This window comes from Grampus griseus, assembly GCF_964374135.1.
Source record: "Grampus griseus genome assembly, chromosome: 15".
Lineage (NCBI taxonomy): Eukaryota > Metazoa > Chordata > Mammalia > Artiodactyla > Delphinidae > Grampus > Grampus griseus.
In genome coordinates this window covers 24,619,757-24,641,226 of record NC_139009.1, presented here as the reverse complement: position 1 = coordinate 24,641,226, position 21,470 = coordinate 24,619,757, and the positions used below count along the sequence as shown (strand labels likewise).

At 39.2% G+C, this 21,470-nt stretch overlaps 1 protein-coding gene across 1 annotated transcript in view; it reads left to right on the top strand.

Annotated features, from left to right (window-relative positions):
* The window catches only part of SRD5A2 (steroid 5 alpha-reductase 2), a gene marked incomplete at both ends in the record, with an annotated part of 53,264 nt that overhangs the window by 28,030 nt on the left and 3,764 nt on the right, over positions 1–21,470 (top strand). The window contains 2 exons of the mRNA XM_082672325.1: positions 15,411–15,574; positions 19,780–19,881. Coding sequence (XP_082528451.1) covers positions 15,411–15,574; positions 19,780–19,881 — 266 coding nt within the window. The remainder of the gene's footprint in view (positions 1–15,410; positions 15,575–19,779; positions 19,882–21,470) is intronic.

Below are 21,470 nucleotides of genomic sequence, written 5' to 3'. Positions count from 1 at the left end.
CAATTTTTCTTACACCATCTTATTTAATTTTTATAAGAATCCAGTGAGGTAGTAATGATTAACCTCCATTTACAGATGTTTATAATCAACTATGGTCATTATTCTTTTCAATACCCAGTTGGTCACAAATTTGGCCAGTGGAATTCCTTTCCAGTTGGCATCTATGTAATTTTGACAACTCCTGTCTCCTGTTTAATCTTCAATTGTTTCCTTATTTTCCAACACACAAAAAATTTCTGACTCAACCTTTTACTTTTCCTGACTTTGATCTAGAATGAGCTACTTCTCTGTGGTGCCCTGCTTCCTTTAGGTAATGGTATTTACAAATGAAGACTCAGTTGCTTAGTGTGTTTTTGTTGCTGGTGTGCCATTTCTCCTAGATCTTCGAGCGGGCCAGTTTTAAAAGTCATGGATCCATACTGATATTTTCAATTCAAATTTAACATTACAACTTTTCATTTAATTTTATATTTGTGTCTTCTACACTGAAAATCTTAGTTCTTAGTTACATAGCATATTTCCTTGATTTCTCTATCTGACAATATTCATAAAATAATTTATAAGCTACAATACCATTATTATTGGTAAAAATAGAATAAATTAAAATTTATTATATATTTGCCATTCTTTCCGTGCTTAGAATGAATATAGCCCACTAAGGCTATATGGTCAGAGCACTATGTTCAAATGTCACTTGAAATTATTCTTTTTGTGTGTGTGTTACTGGTTTTATATACAATTGGGTTCATATCGATATTTTGGTTTGTCTTCAGTTTTACAATTTGCTTTCTTCACTTTTTGATATTTGATGTCTTTTTTTGTATTTAAAGGCATTTACATGGTCAAAAGTTCAAAACTATATGAAGAAGGTAAATTCAGCAATGTTTCACTTCATGTCAATCCCTTCCACTCTTTATCCCCTCCCATCCTTCTGCCCTTTATAGGTAAGTATCTTTTAAAATTACTTTCCCATTTATCCTTTTAGGGTTATTTTGGGGGGGGGAAGTAAGCAAATATGGTCACTTTGGTAAACATTCTGTCAATTCCTCAAAATGTTAACCATAAGACCCCAAAATTCCACTCCTAGGTATCTATCTGAGAAAAATGAAAACATACATACACATAAAACTTAGATGTGAATATTCATAGCAGCATTATTCATAGTAGTTAAAAAGTGGAAACAGGGAGGGACCTTCAAGATAGTGGAGGAGTAAGACGTGGAGATCACCTTCCTCCCCACAAATACATCAAAAATACATTTACATGTGGAACAACTCCTACAGAACACCTACTGAACAATGGCAGAAGACCTCAGACTTCCCAAAAGGCAAGAAATGTCCCATGTACCTGGGTAGGGCAAAAGAAAAAAGAAAAAACAGAGACAAAAGAATAGGGAAGGGACCTGCACCTTGGGGAGGGAGCTGTGAAGGAGGAAAAGTTTCCACACACTAGGAAGCCCCTTCACTGGCAGAGATGAGGGGTGGGTGGGTGGGGGAAGCTTTGGGGCCACAGAGGAGAGTGCAACAACAGGGGTGCAGAGGGCAAAGTGGAGAGATTCCTGCACAGAGGATCAGTGCCAACCAGCACTCACCAGCCCGAGAGGCTTGTCTGCTCACCCTTCAGGGTGGGTGTAGGCTGGGAGCTGAGGCTTGGGCTTTGGAGATCAGACTCCAGGGAGAGGACTGGGGTTGGCTGTGTGAAGGCAGCCTGAGGGGGCTAGTGCACCACAGCTAGCCAGGAGGGAGTCTGGGGAAAAGTCTGGACCTGCCAAAGAGGCAAGAGACCATGGTTTTGGGGTGCACGAGGAGAGAGGATTCCTCCTCCATGTGCCCACAGAAGGCAGAGCACTGCCTAAGTGAGCTCCAGAGATGGGCGTGAGCCGTGGCTATCAGCTTGGACCCCAGAGATGGGCATGAAACACTAACGCTGCTGCTACCAAGAATCCTGTGTGCAAGCACAGGTCACTATCCACACCCCCTTGGAGCCTGTGCAGCCCGCCACTGCCGGGGTCCCATGATCTAGAGACAACTACCCCAGGAGAACACACGGCAAGCCTCAGGCAGTTGCAACGTCATGCCAGCCTCTGATGCTGCAGGCTTGCCCCACATTCCAATTGAGATTACCATACCCTTCCCTCTCCATGGCCTGAGTGAGCAAGAGCACCACAATCAGCTGCTGCTTTAACCCCCTCCTGTCTGGGCGGGAACAGATGCCTGAGGGCAACCTACACGCAGAGGTGGGACCAAAACCAAAACTGAACACCAGGAGCTGTGCGAACAAGGAAGAGAAAGGGAAATTTCCCAGTGCAGCCTCAGGAACAGGGATTAAATCCCCACAGTCAACTTGATGAACCCTGCATCTGTGGAATACCTGAATAGATAAAGAATTGTCCCAAAATTGAGGTGGTGGACTTTGGGAGCAACTGTAGACTTAGGGTTTGCTGTCTGCTACTGATTTGTTTCTGATTTTTATGCTTATCTTAGTTTACTTTTTAGCGCTTTTTATCATTGGTGGATTTGTTTATTCATTTGGTTGCCCTTTTTTTAATTTAATTTTTTTATTTTAATAATTTTTAAATTTTAATTTTTTTAATTTTATTTTTTTCCTTTTTTTTTTTTCACCCTTTCCTCTGAGCCATGTGGCTGACAGAGTCTTGGTGCTCTGGCCTGGTGTCAGGCCTGAGCCTCCGAGGTGGGAGAGCTGAGTTCAGGACATCAGATGACCAGAGACCTCCCAGCCCCATGTAGTATCAATTGGCAACTGCTCCCCCAGAGATCTCCACCTAAACGCTAAGACCCAGCTTCGCCCAACAGCCAGCAAGCTCCAGTGCTGGACGCCACATGCCAAACAACTAACAAGACAGAAACACAACCTCACCAATTAGCAAAGAGGCTTCCTAAAATCATACTAAGTTCACAGACATCCCAAAACACACCACCGGATGTGGCCCTGCCCAACAGAAAGACAGATCCAGCCCCACCCACCAGACCACAGGCACCAATCCCTTCCACCAGGAAGCCTACACAAGCCACTGAACCAACCTTACCCACTGTGGGTAGGCACAAAAAACAACAGGAACTATGAACCTGCAGCCTGCGAAAAGGACACCCCAAACACAGTAAGTTAAGGAAAATGAGAAGACAGAGAAATATGCAGCAGATGAAGGAGCAAAATAAACACCCACCAGACCAAACAAATTAAGAGGAAATAGGCAGTCTACCTGAAAAACAATTCAGAGTAATGATAGTAAAGATGATCCAAAATCTCGGAAACAGAATGGAGAAAATACAAGAAACATTTAACAAGGACCTAGAAGGATTAAAGAGCAAACGAACAATAATGAACGACACAATAAATGAAATTAAAAATTCTCTGAAAGGAATCAATAACAGAATAACTGAGGCAGAAGAATGGATAATTGACCTTGAAGATATAAGAGTGGATAAACTACCATAGAGAAGAATAAAGAAAAAAGAATCAAAAGAATTGAGGATGGTCTCAGAGAATTCTGGGACAACATTAAATGCAGCAACATTCAAATTATAGGGGTTCCAGAAGAAGAGGAAAAGAAAGAGTCCGAGAAAATATTTGAAGAGATTATACTTGAAAACTTCCCTAACGTGGGAATGGAAATAGTCAATCAAGTCCAGGAAGTGCAGAGACTCCCATACAGGATAAATTCAAGGAGAAACATGCCAAGACACATATTAATCAAACTATCAAAAATTAAATACAAAGAAAAAATATTAAAGGTAAGGGAAAAGCAACAAATAACATACAAAAGAATCCCCATAAGGTTAACAGCTGATCTTTCAGTAGAAACTCTGCAAGCCAGAAGGGAGTGGCAGGACATATTTAAAGTGATGAAGGAGAAAAACCTACAACCAAGATTACCCAGCATGGATCTCATTCAGATTCAATGCAGAAATTAAAAACTTTACAGACAAGCAAACGTTAAGAGAAATCAGCACCACCAAACATGTTTTACAACAAATGCTAAAGGAACTTCTCTAGGTAGGAAACACAAGAGAAGGAAAAGACATACAGAAACAAACCCAAAACAATTAAGAAAATGATAATAAGAACATATATATCGATAGTTACCTTAAATGTAAATGGATTAAATGCTCCTGCCAAGAGACATAGACTGGCTGAATGGACACAAAAACAATACCGTATGTATGCTGTCTCTGTTTAAAAGAGACCCACTTCACACCTAGGGACACATACAGACTGAAAGTGAAGGGATTGAAAAAAGATATTCCATGCAAATGGAAATCAAAAGAAAGCTGGAGTAGTAATTCTCATATCAGATAAAATAGACTTTAAAATAAAGGATGTTACAAGAGACAAGGAAGGACACTACATAATGATAAAGGGATCAATCCAAGAAGAAGATATAACAATTGTAAATATTTATGCACCCAACATAGAGCATGTCAATACATAAGGCAAATGCTAACAGCCATAAAAGGGAAATCGACAGTAACACAATAATAGTAGGGGGCTTTAATACCCCACTTTTACCAATGAAAAGATCGTCCACAATGAAAATACGTAAGGAAACACAAGCTTTAAATGACACATTAGACAAGATGGACTTAATTGATATTTATAGGACATTCCATCCAAAAACAACAGAATACACTTTCTTCTCAAATGCTCATGGAACATTCTCCAGGATAGGTCATGTCTTGGGTCACAAATCAAGCCTTGATAAATTTAAGAAAATTGAAATCGTATCAGATATCTTTGCCGACCACAACCCTTTGACACTAGATATCAATTACAGGAAAAAAACTGTAAAAAAAGAACCACACACACACATGAAAGGCTAAAAAATACGCTACTAAATAACTAAGAAATAACTGAAAAAATCAAAGGGGAAATCAAAATATACCTAGAAACAAATGACAATGAAAGCACGGTGACCCAAAACCAATGGGATGTAGCAAAAGGACTTCTAAGTGGGAACTTTATAGCAATACAATCCTACCTCAAGGAACAAGAAACATCTCAAATAAACAACCCAACCTTAGACCTAAAGCAATTAGAGAAGAAGAACAAAAACCCCCGAAAATAAGCAGAAAGAAAGAAATCATAAACATCAGATCAGAAATAAATGAAAAAGAAATGAAGGAAACAATAACAAAGATCAATAAAACTAAAAGCTGTTTATTTGAGAAGATAAACAAAATTGGTAAACCATTGGCCAGCCTCATCAAGAAAAAAACGGAGAAAATTCAAATCAATAGAATTAGAAATGAAAAAGGAGAAGTAGCAACTGACACAGCAGAAATAAAAGGATCATGAGAGATTACTATAAGCAACGCTATGCCAATAAAATGGACAACCTGGAAGAAATGGACAAATTCTTAGAAAAGCACAACCTTCCCAGACTGAACCAGGAAGAAATACAAAGTATAAACAGACCAATCAGAAGCACTAAAATTAAAACTGTAATTAAAAATCTTGCAAAAAACAAAAGCCCAGGACGAGATGACTTCATGGGCGAATTCTATCAAACATTTAGAGAAGAGCTAACACCTATTCTTCTCAAACTCTTCCAAAATTAGCAGAGGGAGGAACACTCCCAAACTCATTCTACGAGGCCACCATCACCCTGATACCAAAACGAGACAAAGATGTCCCAAAAAAGAAAAGTACAGGCTAATATCACTGATGAACATAGATGCAACAATCTTCAACAAAATATTAGGAAACAAAATCCAACAGCACATTAAAAGGATCATACAGCATGATCAAGTGGGGTTTATCGCAGGAATGCAAGGATTCTTCAGTATACACAAATCATCAATGTGATACACCATATTGACATATTGAAGGATAAAAACCATATAATAGATGCAGAAACAGTTTTCCACAAAATTCAACACCCATTTATGATAAAAACTCTCTAGAAAGTAGGCATAGGGGGAACGTACCTCAACATCATAAAGGCCATATATGACAAACCCACAGCCAACGTCGTTCTCAGTGGTGAGAAATTGAAACCATTTCCTCTAAGAACAGGAACAAGACAAGGTTGTGCACTCTCACTACTATTATTCAGCATAATTTTGGAAGTTTTAGCCACAGCAATCAGAGAAGAAAAGGAAATAAAAGGAATCCAAAAAGAAGTAAAACTGTCCCTGTTTGCAGATGACATGATACTATACATAGAGAATCCTAAAGATGCTACCAGAAAACTACTAGAGCTAATCAATGAATTTGGTAAAGTAGCAGGTTACAAAATTAATGCACAGAAATCTCTGGCATTCCTATACACTAATGATGAAAAATCTGAAAGAGAAATTAAGGAAAGATTCCCATTTATCATTGCAACAAAAAGAATAAAATACCTAGCAATAAACCCACCTAAGGAGACAAAAGACCTGTATGCAGAAAACTATAAGACACTGATGAAAGAAATTAAAGGTGATACAAACTGATGGAGATATATACCATGTCCTTGGATTGGAAGAATCAATATTGTGAAAATGACTCTACTACCCAAAGCAACCTACAGATTCAATGCAATCCCTGTCGAACTACCACTGGCATTTTTCACAGAACTAGAACAAAAATTTCACAATTTGTATGGAAACACAAAAGACCCCGAATAGCCAAAGCAATCTTAAGAAAGAAAAACGGAGCTGGAGGAATCAGGCTCCCTGACTTCAGAATATACTACAAAGCTACAGTAATCAAGACAGTTTGGTACTGGCACAAAAACAGACATATAGATCAATGGAACAGGATAGAAATCCCAGAGATAAACCCATGCACATATGGTCAACTTATCTTTGATAAAGGAGGCAAGAATATACAATGGAGAAAAGACAGTCTCTTCAATAAGTGGTGCTGGGAAAAGTGGACAGCTACATATAAAAGAATGAAATTAGAACTCTTCCTAACACCATAGACAAAAATAAACTCAAATTGGATTAAAGACCTTAATGTAAGGCCAGACACTATAAAACTCTTAGAGGTAAACATAGGTATAACACTATGAAATAAATGACAGCAAGATCCTTTTTGACCCACCTCCTAGAGAAATGGAAATAAAAACAAAAATAAACAAATGGGACCTAATGATACTTAAAAGCTTTTGCACAGCAAAGAAAACCATAAACAAGATGAAAAGACAACCCTCAGAATGGGAGAAAATATTTCCAAACGGAGCAACTGACAGAGGATTAATCTCCAAAATATACAAGCAGCTCATGCAGCTCAATATCAAAAAAACAAACAACCCAATCCGAAAACGGGCAGAAGACTTAAAAAGTCATTTCTCCAAAGAAGATATACAGATTGTCAGGAAACACATGAAAGGATGCTCAACATCAGTAATCATTAGAGAAATGCAAATCAAAACTACAATGAGGGGCTTCCCTGGTGGCGCAGTGGTTGAGAGTCCACCTGCTGATGCAGGGGACATGGGTTCGTGCCCCAGTCTGGGAAGATCTCACATGCCGCAGAGCTACTGGGCCCGTGAGCCATGGCTGCTGAGCCTGCGTGTCCGGAGTCTGTGCTCCGTGACGGGAGAGGCCACAACAGTGAGAGGCCCGCGTACTGCAAAAAAAACCCAAAAACCAAAAAACAAAACTACAATGAGGTATCACCTCACACCAGTTCGAATGGCCATCATCAAAAATTTCCACTACTGGGCATATACCCTGAGAAAACCATAATTCAGAAAGAGACACATACCACAATGTTCACTGCAGCACTATTTACAGTAGCCAGGACATGGAATCAATCTAAGTGTCCATTGACAGGTGAATGGATAAAGAAGATGGGACATATATATACAATGGAATATTACTAAACCATAAAAAGAAACGAAATTGAGTTATTTGTAGTGAGGTGGATGGACCTAGAGTCTGTCATACAGAGTGAAGTAAGTCAGAAAGAGAAAACAAATACCGTATGCTAACACATATATATATGGAATCTAAAAGAAAAAGAAAAAGGTTCTGATGAACTTAGGGGCAGGACTGGAATAAAGACGCAGATGTAGAGAATGCACTTGAGGACACAGGGAGGGGGAAGGGTAACCTGGGACAAAGTGAGAGAGTAGCATAGACATATGTACACTACCAAATGTAAAATAGATAGCTAGTGGGAAGCAGCTGCACAGCACAGGGAGATCAGCTCTGTGCTTTGTGACCACCTAGAGGGGTGGGATAGGGAGGGTAGGAGGGAGATGCAAGAGGGAGGGGATATGGGGATATATGTATACATATAGCTGATTCACTTTGTTATACAGCAGAAAGTAACACAACATTGTAAAGCAATTACACTCCAATAAAGATGTTAAAAAAAAGTGGAAACAACCCAAATTTCTATCAGCTGACAAATGGGTAAACAAAATGTCATATATCCATACAATTAACTATTATTTGGCTATAAAAATGAAATTAAGTAGTGATACAACATGGATGACCCTTGAAAACATTATGCTAAATGAAAGAAGTCAGTCACAAGAGACCACATATTATATAATTCCATTTATATGAAATATTCAGAACAGGCTAATCCTTTCAGACAGATATTAGCAATAGATTGCTGGTTTCCAGGGGCTAGGGAGTGGGGGAAATTGGGATTGACTGCCACTAGGTATGGAGCCTCTTTTTGTGGTAATGAAGATGTTCTGGAATTAGATAGTGGTGATGGCTGCACAGCTTTGTGAATATACTAAAAAACCTGAATTGTGCACTTTAAAAGGTGAATTTTAGGTATGTTAATTTTATCTCAATAAAGCTTTTATAAAAATAAGCAAATCTGTACATAGATTCTTATTTCCCTTTCTTGATTATGAAAAGGGGCCAAATTTTAGATACTATTTTACAGCTTTCTTTTTTCACTAACAAATATGTCTTAGGGCTTGGATGAATCTCGAGGGAGATATGCTGAGTGAAGAAAGCTGATTTCAAAGGTTACGTATGTATGAGTCCATTTACGTAATATTCTTGAAATGATAAAACTATGGAAAGGGATAACAGATTAGTGGTTACCAGGGGTCAGAAGAGGGTAGGCATACATCTGTGGCTATGAAAAGACAGCATGTAGAATCCTTGTGGTGATGGAGTAATACGCAAATATACTGAAATTTAAAAGTGTCATAAAATACTATCTTAGTTTTTTACAGATGCATTCAAAAACTTGAATAACATGCATGATTTTCTATGAAAATATAAATTTTCTAGAATTTATTAGGATGCCCCAGAAGGCATAGATAATCTAAACAAACCGATTACCATGAGAGAAATAGAAATATGATCAATAATATTAACAACTCCTCCTCCCAATAATACAGTCCAAGGTAGATTTCACAAAGGGCTTCTACCAAATATTTAAATACGGGTAATTCTGGTGCTATTTATGTCATTCCAGAGCATGGTCAAAGAACAAATGCTTCCAGATTCTTTTTAAAGAGCAGAATGTAACATTATTTGCAGATGCTGATAGACCTGGAAAATACACTGAAAAAGTATTATAAATAATAAGGGAGTTCAGGATGTGGCTGGGAACAAAATTAATGTTAAAGGCCTTCTTGTATATGTAAAACAGTTACAGATGTAAATGGAAAATCCTATTTACAGTAACACAATTTTAAAAAGAAAAAAACCTTTTTAAAACCCTTTTAAAAAACGCTTGGGTTTAAACATTAAAAATGTGCAAAATATATATGAAAAAACTTTAAAACCTACTGAGGGACGCACAAAAAAAGACCCAAATATGTGGAAAGGAACATCCTGTACCTGAACAGAAGAGTAATGTCAACAACAACCTAATAAAGATAATGTTTACAAAAATAACATATTTAATCAGCTTTTATTATTTGTCCTGTTCTAAGCACTTTGAGTATATTAATTCACTTAATCCTTACAATGCTATGAAATGAGCAGAGGAAGAAACAGACGTACTGAAGTTAAGTGACAGGGTCATCCATCTGGTAAGTGGAAGAGGCCCTACAATTTAACCTCTGGGCTCCACTGCCAGAATTTTCTCTTACTTAACCTAAAAAATGGAGATGTAACTCACATATCATAAAATGCACCATGTTAAATGTACAATTCACTGGTTTTTAGTATATCCAAAAAATTGTGCAATCATTACCACTATCTAATTCCGGAATATTTTCATCACCCCAAAAAGAAGTCCTGTACCTGGTAACAGTCACTCCCCATTCCTTAATTCCCCATCCCCTGCCAACCTTCAATCTACTTTCTGTCTCTAAGGACTTGCCTATTCTGCATATTTCATATAAATGGAATCATAAAATATGTAGCTTCTTTCACCTAACATACTGTTTTCAAGGTTCATCCATGTGGTTTATAGTTTAATAATATGCCATCAGTATGGATTTATAACATTTTTGTTTATTCATCAGTTGATGGACATTGTTTCTATTTTTTTGGCTACTATGAATAATGCTGCTATGAACATTTGTGTACAAGTTTTGTATTAACATACATTTTCATTTATCTAGGGTAGATACCTAGGAGTGGAATTTCTGGGTCATATGGTAACTCTGTTTAACTTTATGAGGAACTGTCAGGCTGGTTTTTTTGAAGTGGCTACACCATTTTACATTCCCACCAACAATGTATAGTAGTTCTAATTTCTCCTCACCAACACTTGTTCTTTTCTTTTTTGTTTAAATTATAGCCCTCCTAGTTGCCTTAAAGTGGTATATCATTATGGTTTTGGTTGACATTTTCCTAATCTCTAAAGATGTTGAGCATCCTTTCATTTGCTTATTGAACATTTGTTTATCTTTTTTGGAGTAATGTCTATTCAAATCCGTTGCCCTTTTAATTGAGTTGTTTGTCTTTGTCGTTGTGTTGTAGTTCTTTGTACACCTGGATATAAACCCATAATCAGATACTGCTTTGAAAACATTTTCTCCCATTCTGTAGATTGTCAATTTACTTTCTTAATAATGTTCTGTACAAAAGTTCTTAATTTTGATGAAGTCCAATATATCTATTTTTTTCTCCTTAGCTTTTTTTTTAAATTTAATTTTACTTATTATTTAATTTACACAGCATGTTCCTATTAGTTATCTGTTTTATCCATATTAGTATATATATGTCAATCCCAAACTTCCAATTCATCCCACACAAACCCCCACACATACCCACTTTCCCCATTGGTGTCCGTACATTTGTTCTCTACATCTGTGTCTTTATTTCTGCCTTGCAAACAAGTTCAACTGTTCCACTTTTCTGGATTCCACATATATGAGTTAGCATACGGTATTTATTTTTCTCTTTCTGACTTACTTCACTCTGTATGACAGTCTCAGGTCCATCCACATCTCTACAAATGACCCAATTTCATTCCTTTTTATGGCTGAGTAATATTCCATTGTATATATTTACCACGTCTTCTTTATGTATTTGTCGGTCGATGAGCATTTAGGTTGTTTCCATGACCTGGCTATTGTAAAGAGTGCTGCAATGAACATTGGGGTGCATATGTCTTTTTGAATTATGGTTTTCTCTGGGTATATGCTGAGTAGTGGGATTGCTGCGTCGTATGTTAGTTCTATTTTTAGTTTTCTAGGAAACCTCTATACTGTTCTCCATAGTGGCTGTATCAATTTACATTCCCACTAACAGTGCAAGAGGGTTCCCTTTTCTCCACACCCTCTCTAGCATTTGTTGTTTGTAGATTTTCTGATGATCCCCATTCTAACTGGTGTGAAGTGATACCTCATAGTCATTTTGATTTGAATTACTCTAATAATTAGTGACGTTGAGAAGCTTTTCATATGCCTCTTGGCCATCTGTATGTCTTCTTTGGAGAAATGTCTATTCAGGTCTTCTGACCATTTTTGGATTGGGTTGTTTGTTTTTGTAATACCGAGCTGCATGACCTGCTTATATTCTTCCTTAGCTTTTGTTTTTTAACATCTTTATTGTAGTATAATTGCTTTACAATGGTGTGTTAGTTTCTGCTTTATAACAAAGTGAAGCAGTTATACATATACATATGTCCCCGTATCTCTTCCCTCCTGTGTCTCCACCCGCACTCCCTATACCACTCCTCTAGGTAGTCACAAAGCACCGAGCTGATCTCCCTGTGCCATGTGGCTGCTTCCCACTAGCTATCAGTGTATATATGTCCATGCCACTCTCTCACTTTGTCCCAGCTTACCCTTCCCGCTCCCCGTATCCTCAAGTCCATTCTCTAGTACATCTATGTCTTTATTCCCATCTTGCCACTAGGTTCTCCATGACCATTTTTTTTTCTTAGATTCCATATATGTGTGTTAGCATATGGTATTTATTTTTCTCTTTCTGACTTACTTCACTCTGTATGGCAGACTCTAGGTCCATCCACCTTACTACAAATAACTCAATTTTGTTTCTTTTTATGGCTGAGTAGTATTCCATTGTATATATGTGCCACATCTTCTTTATCCATTCATCTCCTGATGGGCACTTAGGTTGCTTCCATGTCCTGGCTATTGTAAATAGAGCTGCAATGAACATTTTGGTACATGATTCTTTTTGAATTATGGTTTTCTCAGGGTATATGCCCAGTAGTGGGATTGCTGGGTCATATGGCAGTTCTATTTTTTGCTCTTTAAGGAACCTCCATAGTGGCGGTATCAATTTACAGTGCAACAGTCAGTGCACCACCCACCAACAGTGCAAGAGGGTTCCCTTTTCTCCACACCTTCTGCAGCATTTATTGTTTGTAGATTTTTTGATGATGGCCATTCTAACTGGTGTGAGATGATATCTCATTGTAGTTTGGATTTCTGTTTATCTAATGATTAATGATGTTGAGCATTCTTTTTTTTTTCTTTTTCTTTTTTTTTAACATCTTTATTGGGGTATAATTGCTTTACACTGGTGTGTTAGTTTCTGCTTTATAATGAAGTGAATCAGTTATACATATACATATGTTCCCACATCTCTTCCCTCTTGCATCTCCCTCCCTCCCACCCTCCCCATCCCACCCCTCCAGGTGGTCAAAAAGCACCGGGCTGATCTCCCTGTGCTATGAGTCTGCTTCCCACTAGCTATCTACCTTACGTTTGGTAGTGTATATATGTCCATGCCTCTCTCTCGCTTTGTCACAGCTCACCCATCCCCCTGCCCATATCCTCAAGTCCGTTCTCTGGTAGGTCTGTGTCTTTATTCCTGTCTTATCCCTAGGTTCTTTATGACATGTTTTTTCCTTAAATTCCATATATATGTGTTAGCATATGGTATTTGTCTTTCTCTTTCTGACTTACTTCACTCTGTATGACAGACTCTAGGTCTATCCACCTCATTACAAATAGCTCAATTTCAATTCTTTTTATGGCTGAGTAATATTCCATTGTATATATGTGCCACATCTTCTTTATCCGTTCATCCGATGATGGACACTTAGGTTGTTTCCATCTCCGGGGTATTGTAAATAGAGCTGCAATAAACATTTTGGTACATGACTCTTTTTGAATTATGGTTTTCTCAGAGTATATGCCCAGTAGTGGGATTGCTGGGTCATATGGTAGTTCAATTTGTAGTTTTTTAAGGAACCTCCATACTGTTCTCCATAGTGGCTGAAGCAATTCACATTCCCACCAGCAGCGCAAGAGTGTTCCCTTTTCTCCACACCCTCTCCAGCATTTATTGTTTCTAGATTTTTTGATGATGGCCATTCTGACTGGTGTGAGATGATATATCATTGTAGTTTTGATTTGCATTTCTCTAATGATTAATGATGTTGTGCATTCTTTCATGTGTTTGTTGGCAGTCTGTATATCTTCTTTGGAGAAATGTCTATTTAGGTCTTCTTCCCATTTTTGGATTGGGTTGTTCGTTTTTTTGTTATTGAGCTGCATGAGCTGCTTGTAAATTTTGGAAATTAATCCATTGTCATTTGCAAATATTTTCTCCCATTCTGAGGGTTGCCTTTTGGTTTCCTTTGCTGTGCAAAAGCTTTGAAGTTTCATTAGGTCCCATTTGTTTATTTTTGTTTTTATTTCCATTTCTCTAGGAGGTGGGTCAAAAAGAATCTTGCTGTGATTTATGTCATAGAGTGTTCTGCCTATGTTTTCCTCTAAGAATTTGATAGTGTCTGGCCTTACATTTAGGTCTTTAATCCACTTTGAGTTTATTTTTGTGTATGGTGTTAGGGAGTGTGCTAATTGCATTCTTTTACATGTAGCTGTCAAGTTTTCTCAGCACCACTTACTGAAGAGGCTGTCTTTTCTCCACTGTATATTCTTGCCTCCTTTATCAAAAATAAGGTGACCATTTGTGTGTGGGTTGGGAAAATTATCTTTGAGTAAGTAAAACACTATGGAAGGAACTCAAATATTCATCAAAGTAAAATAGATAAGCACATGTGGTATATTCATACATGACAATAATATACAACAATGAAAATAAATGAACTATAGCCATCCACAACAACATGCTTGAGTCTTAGAAACATGATGAGTTTCCTTTCATATGGAATTAAATATGAGCAAAATAAACTATGTTTTTAGGGATGCATACAAATGAGGTAAAATTGTAAAGAAGCAAAAGGAAATGATTATTACAGGAATCAGGATGGTGGTGACCTCTGGGGTAATGGTGGCACTGTGAACAGGAGGGACCCATAGGAGGCTTCCAGGTGATGGCAATATTCCGTTTCTTGACTTGGGTTAGTGACATTATGAGTGTTTATTTGATATTAATTCATTAAACTATTCACATAGGTTTATGAACTTTCCTGTATGATGGTTATATTGCACCGTAAAAGAAGAAAAATCAAAAACAGGACATAGTTTGCTGTCTAGTATTTAGCATTATATCTTGGGCAAATTTTAATTTTGACATTATTTATATTTTTTAACGTCTTCCTAGATTCCTCTAGATTCATAGCTCCTTGCATTTAAAGGAATCTCTCACTTTTCTCAAGTGGTTCTGCAGCCCACCTTCTAGGGAATGCTACAATATCAGTAATTAAATCGTATTAGAGAGACATATGGAAAGCCACATATGTCTGAACGACTCCTATCACAATTCCATTCCGCTGCTACATGGGTTAAGCCTGGCTTTATCTTTCTTCCAGTATAATCTGGATTTCACTTCTAGATCCATGTAAAGCTGATCTCCAGTCCTGTGTTTATAGGATTGAATTTATTAACTAAATTTATAAGGATGAAATTTACCTTTCAAGGCTGTTGTGGCTTGAAATGCATGGTGGCTACTGTGCATTTTAATGAAACAAGACAAATAGCCTAAGTGATTGCTCTAGAACCAGATAATAATGTCCTTTCATTGCATACATTTAAGGGAAATGGTTTTTAAAAATGGGTTTGATGTGATTGCCCGTTGCTTCATCTCAGTGATTGATTTTTTTTTTTTTAACAATGGATCCTGACCTTTCTCCCCCATATACCCTAGGACATTTGTTTACTCACTGCTCACTAGAGGGAGGCCGTTTCCAGTTGTATTCCTTTTCAGAGGCTTTGTCTTCTGCATGGGAAATGGACTCCTCCAAGGCTACTATCTGGTTTACTGTGCTGAATACCCTGCTGAGTGGTACACAGACATACGGTTTAGCTTGGGTAAGTGAATCTGACTACTTCTCACCCATACCCCAGTTAACACCCCTTCCCACAGGCTAAATCACCATTACCTCTCCCTATCCTACTGCAGTAACCTTCCAAGGATTCCATTCCCCCCACCCCAACCCCACGACCGCCTCCACCCTGGTCTTTTCTCTGTATAGCAGCCTGAGAGATCTTTGAAAAACATCGTGTCATTACCCATCTCAAAACCCTCCAATGCATTTCTGTTACTCTCAGGATAAAATACAAATTTCTTACCGCTGCTTACGAAACCCAAATGTTCTTGGCCTGCCCCATTTCCTGACTTCCTTTCCTATCTCCATCCATCTCACTGTGCTGTAGCTTCAGTGGCTTTCTGCTGGACCTGGAATACTCAAGTTTGTCCTGCTCCAGAGCTGTCGTACAGACTGCACCCTCTGTGTAGAATGCTCAGTCCCTGTATACTCGGGGAGCTTGCTCCCTCCCTTTATTTAGGTCTCTATTAATTCACACCTCCTCAGAGAGACTTTTCCTGACCACCTATCCAAAATAGTAGAAAACACTGACCATTGAATGTTTTTCATTATCTGCAAGAGGAGCTAAAGTTCTTTACTAAAGTAAAGGTTCAACTGTTTGTACATTCTTTTGGCTCAAAGGAAAAAGGCAGAGATTATCCTTAATCCCTCTCCTTACATCACATATCACGTTCCCTCCATCAGCTTAGTACAGCTGCCTCTAGTTCTAAAACATGTGCCGACTGAGCTCAGCTCTCCATGACTGCACTAACTTCATCCTGGTCTGAGCCAGGATGACCTCTTGCCTGGACTGCCACGGTGACCTTCAAGCTAAACATCCTACTTGCAGTCCTGACCCTCAGTAGCTCCTTCTCCACACAGCGGTCAGAGGGAACATTTGAACACACGAATGGCCAGAGGATTAGTTGTACGAATGCTGGTACCTGTACCCAGTGGAGTATTCTGGAGCCACAAAAACAAAGCAGACCAAAAGCAAGGACTGTCTCTGTGCTCGTCTGGAGACATCCCTAGAGCATGAGGTTAAATAAACATAAAGTGTGCACAGTGTGTATAGTGTGCTGCTGTTTGTGTAAAAAATTGGAGGAGGAACTATTGGACTGCTAAAAGAGAAACTTTTTAAAAAGGGTATCTGTAGGGTTTGGGGTAAAGAGAATGGGATGGTGGGCAGAAATTTTCTTTTAATACAGTTTTGTCCTTTAAATCGTGAAACTTCATAACTTAATTAAAAATCCAAATGAAAGTTGCTCAACACTGAGAACAGATAAATAAATGTACCTAACTGTATAGTTATTAAACTGGTCCCATAACCACACAAGAAAATGATTTATGCCAGTTTACAGGAAATACAAAGAATAAAATAAGTTAGATGCCACCGTGAGGAAGTAAGCCAGTCTTATCTAGAAAGGGGGGCTTTCTGAGGGACCACTGTCTGGTCTTTTTAAGAAGTCAGTGTCCTAAAAAAAAAAAAAAAAGACAGGGGTCTGGGCTAGATGAAAATGGCCTTAAAGGATGTAATGACCAGATGTCGGGTGTGGTCCTATATTGGACTTTGGTTTACACGAACCAGCTAGAAGTGGTATTCTGGGGACATTGGAGGAAATTGGAGTATGCCTAAGATGAAGATCCGGAAGGACATGCACCAAAGTGTTTAATGGTGGTAGTTCTTGGGTGATAGGAACAAAGTGTCTTGGTTTTCTTATTTCTGCTAATTAGCATTTCATCTTCCACAAAACATATATACTTCTTTTGTAATGATAATAAACTGACATCAGATCCTATTCTCCCCTGCTTAAAACCTGCCATCGGCTTCCTGTTGCAGTTAAAAATCCACACTCCTCACCATATCCTGTAGAGCTTGATGGGATTTTGAAAGTTCCATCCTCTTCTCGTCTCCTCATTACCACCACCACCCCGCCCCCCCACCATCTATCTTAAAGCATTAACTGTAGCACCTTCCTTCTGTTTCTTAGACATGCTAAACCTATACTAGCCTCAGGACCTTTGCATCTGTTAGTCCCTCTACCAGAATGCTCTTCCTCAGATCTTTGTATTCTCATTATTCAAATCATAGGACAGATGCCAGATCTTCAGAAAAGCTTTCCCTATTGACCTCATCTAAAGTAGAGATACTTCCTCCCCACCCCAATTCATTCTTTTTTATCTCCTTATCCTACTTTGATTTTCTGCTTTGTAGTGATATTATGTGATTTAAAATTTTTCATTATTTTAATTCATTTCTGTGTTTCTCCACTGAAATGTAAGCTCTATGAGAACAGACACCTTGACTGTTTTTCTCACTACTATATCCCTGGTGTTTAGGACAGTGCTTGGTACATAGTAAGAACTCAACACATGTTATCTGAATAAATGAATCAAAGAATCAACACATGAATGAGTCTCATACCATCCTTTTAAGATAGGTACTGTTGGAATCTACATTTTACAGATAAGAAAAGTGAGGCTGAGAGAGGTTAAGTGACTTGTCCAAGGACACACAGACATCGAATCTAAGGTGCCTGCTTTTCCACTGCTGTGCATGCTATCTCCCCTCCCTCTCCCACCCCCTTGTCCTCCCTCCACTGGTGTCCCTTCCCAGGTTTCCTTTCTTCCAGGCTAATAATCTTTTGACAAGACAACATTAACAATCATTATTTCATATCATAGCAAATGAGGTGAGAGTAGATGTGACTGTTTTTAATTCAACTGTTCTTGCCTGATGTATTTTGTTTTTTTTAAATTTATTTTATTATATTTTTATTTTTGGCTGCGTTGGGTCTTCGTTGCTGCGTGTGTGCTTTCTCTAGTTGTGGCAAACGGGGGCTACTCTTAGTTGCAGTGCACGGGCTTCTCATTGTGCTGGCTTATCTTGTTGCAGAGCATGGGCTCTAGGTGCGCAGGCTTCAGTAGTTGCAGCATGTGGGCTCAGTAGTTGCGGCACATGGGCTCTGGGGCACACAGGCTTCAGTAGTTGTGGTGAGCGGGCTCAGTAGTTGTGGCTCACGAGCTTAGTTGCTCTGCGGCATGTTGGATCTTCCCGGACCAGGGATCGAACCCATGTCCCCTGCACTAGCAGGCAGATTCTTAACCACTGCGCCACCAGGGAAGTCCTCTGCCTGATGTATTTTGATCAGCACAAATACACTTGGCTGAGAGCTGGGGTTGGGCGTCTGTGTGGAACAGTGAGTGATTCTGGGCCCATTGGGACGTAATACATAGCATCCCTGACCCCAGCTCTCCTCATCTCAGACCAGGGCCCTTTCTGTACCTGTGAATGGGGAAAGGGAGTGTGTGTGTGAACTGGCCGTGGTGGAAAACAGTTTGCTAGGTGCCAAGCTCTCCAATTACTTCCATGAGCGTGGGTATATCAGTCAGTAGTGCTCTCAGCAATAAGTCACAGAAACCCAACTCTTAGTGAAATAATTAAGAATTTATATTTCCTACATAACAAGATTGTCCAAAGGTAGGTGGCTTCTGCATTCCTTCAGCTGCTTGCTGGTGTCATTAAGATCCCAGGCACTTTCTGCTCCACTGTTGTGAGAATATTTACTTCTAGTCCTCATCACAGTCACGTCATGGTTGCAAGACATTTCCTGTAGCTCAAGGCATCGCATCTGGCAACAAAGGAAGAGGGAGGCCATAGAGACACTGGTCCCATTTAGCCCCCTTTATCAGAAAAGCAAAAGATTTCCAAGGAAACCTCCAGAAGACTTCCCTTTACATCCTCTTGGCAGAACTAGGTCACAAGACCGTCTCTCAGCCTCTGTAGCGGGGGTGGCAAAGGAGAGGGGATTAGAGTTGGCTGTTGAGTTTGCCGACCATGTTTTGATTATCTGTGAATGGGCTGAAAGCTTGCTATTTATTCATTCATTTATTTGTTTATTTACTTATTTAAGTATTGCATGATGGTAGGGCCTCCCTCTCTCCTTTCCCACTTGCCTCTATCACATGACACTGTGCATTTTCAGCCCTTTGGTTTATGAAACAGCACAGACCCTTCATTCAAGTTTAGGACCAGGGTTAGTTGCCCCCTCCCCCCCTTTTTTGCCTTAGTTTCATTCTTAAAATTCGAAGTCAAATGCCCTTCCCTTCATTTTTAGAAAAACAACAGCAACAACAAAAACTTTAGGTTGTGAGAAAAACACCAAAAACAGGATATATTCTTAACTTCTCCCTCTCTTCTTTGCCAAGGTGTCTTCTTATTTATCTTGGGAATGGGAATCAACATTCATAGTGACTATATATTGCGCCAGCTCAGGAAGCCTGGAGAAATCATCTATAGGATTCCACAAGGTAATGTCTCCCCTGCCCTCCAGATTCCCACTCCTCCTTGAGAGCCTGTCTCAGGAATTACACTATGAGTAACAAAGGGACAGGGGGCAGAGAGGGCCCAGATGACACAATATATCCCAATATGTCCCTGACTTCTCCTCCACATCCCATCCTATCCCACAGCACATTTGCAGTCCTCATCTGAACCTGGAAGTTCAAGAGAAGAGCCCCCAGGAAGGTTCATGATCACAATACCCTGCAGGTGGGGGGAGGGAGGGGTTTGGGGTAGGGTGAAAGTAGGCTGCCTCTTAGTTGCAGTAGGTAAGATTATTATGTGCTGTACTGGGGTCCTCCAGAGAAACAGAACCAATAGAATATAGATTTAGACATTGATAAATAAAGAGATTTATTATGAGGAAGTGGCTCACATGACTATGGAGGCTGAGAAATCCCATGATCTTCCATGTACAAGGTGGAGCCCACAGAGAGTAGGCAGTGCAATTTCCAGTCTGAGTCCCAAGGCCTGAGAACTGGGAGAGCTTCCGTGTAAGTTCCAGTCCTAATGCAGGAGAAGACCAATGTCCCAGCTCAAAAACAGAGCGTGAATTCTCCCTTGCCCTGTTTTTTGTTCTATTCAGGCCTCCACTGGATTGGATGCCCATCAACCCTGGGGAGGACAATCTGCTTTACTCAGTCTGTTGATTCAAATGTTAATCTTATCCAGAAACACCCTCACGGGCACACCCAGAAATAATGGTCAACCAAGTATCTGGGCACCCCATGGCCAGTCAACTTGACACAAAAAATTAACAATCATATGTACGGAGTGTCGATCCTAGGTTAGCAAATGAAGCCTAATCATGCATGACCAACAAATTGGTCCTCTTCAATAAGTCTCACTAGACTTACCTAGTGAGTAGTCAGGGGGTAGTATTTGTTTATTTCCTGCCACTCGTGTGTTCTAAAAGGTGTAGGGAACCATATTTACTTAATCAAAAATTAGGATGGGAAGTCTAACAAGTACAAGTGCATTTTCAGGGATAAAGGTACAGAATATTTGAAGTCCTAACTGTTCCCAAGTAACCAAGCTGTGAGGTTGACAAGTATAAGCAGGTGGGAGTGAATTCGTCCAAGTCATCCTTCAACATCTTTAGGTGGGTATTTGTGTAGGTCAATGGCTCTCACCCTTTTTGATGTAAATACAGCTCTTTATTTACATTTAAAAATTACTGAATTACGACGTGATGTTGGCACAGACTAATATCCACTGATTAAAAAAATAATGACAAAGCTACTTTGAATTCGGTAACACTTAAATGAATTTGAATGTTGCTAACATCCTTTCAGTACCTACATCAAACAAAAATAATACTGTAGGTTGAGATACACCATTTGCTATATTCACAGACTATTTATAGACCCTTTGCAGTAGGCCAGTGTTAACTCCTGGGGAGTTACAGGTCAGGAACTGCTGATGCAATATCATCCTTCAGGAAGATAGCTTTAAGGGGCTTTGAGTTTTTAAGTCTTCATTCAGTAACTAGACAAATAGAGAAGAGCAGAGAAAGCTCTTAAAAGTGAAATTGCCAAGGTTAGTCTCCAACTGTTAA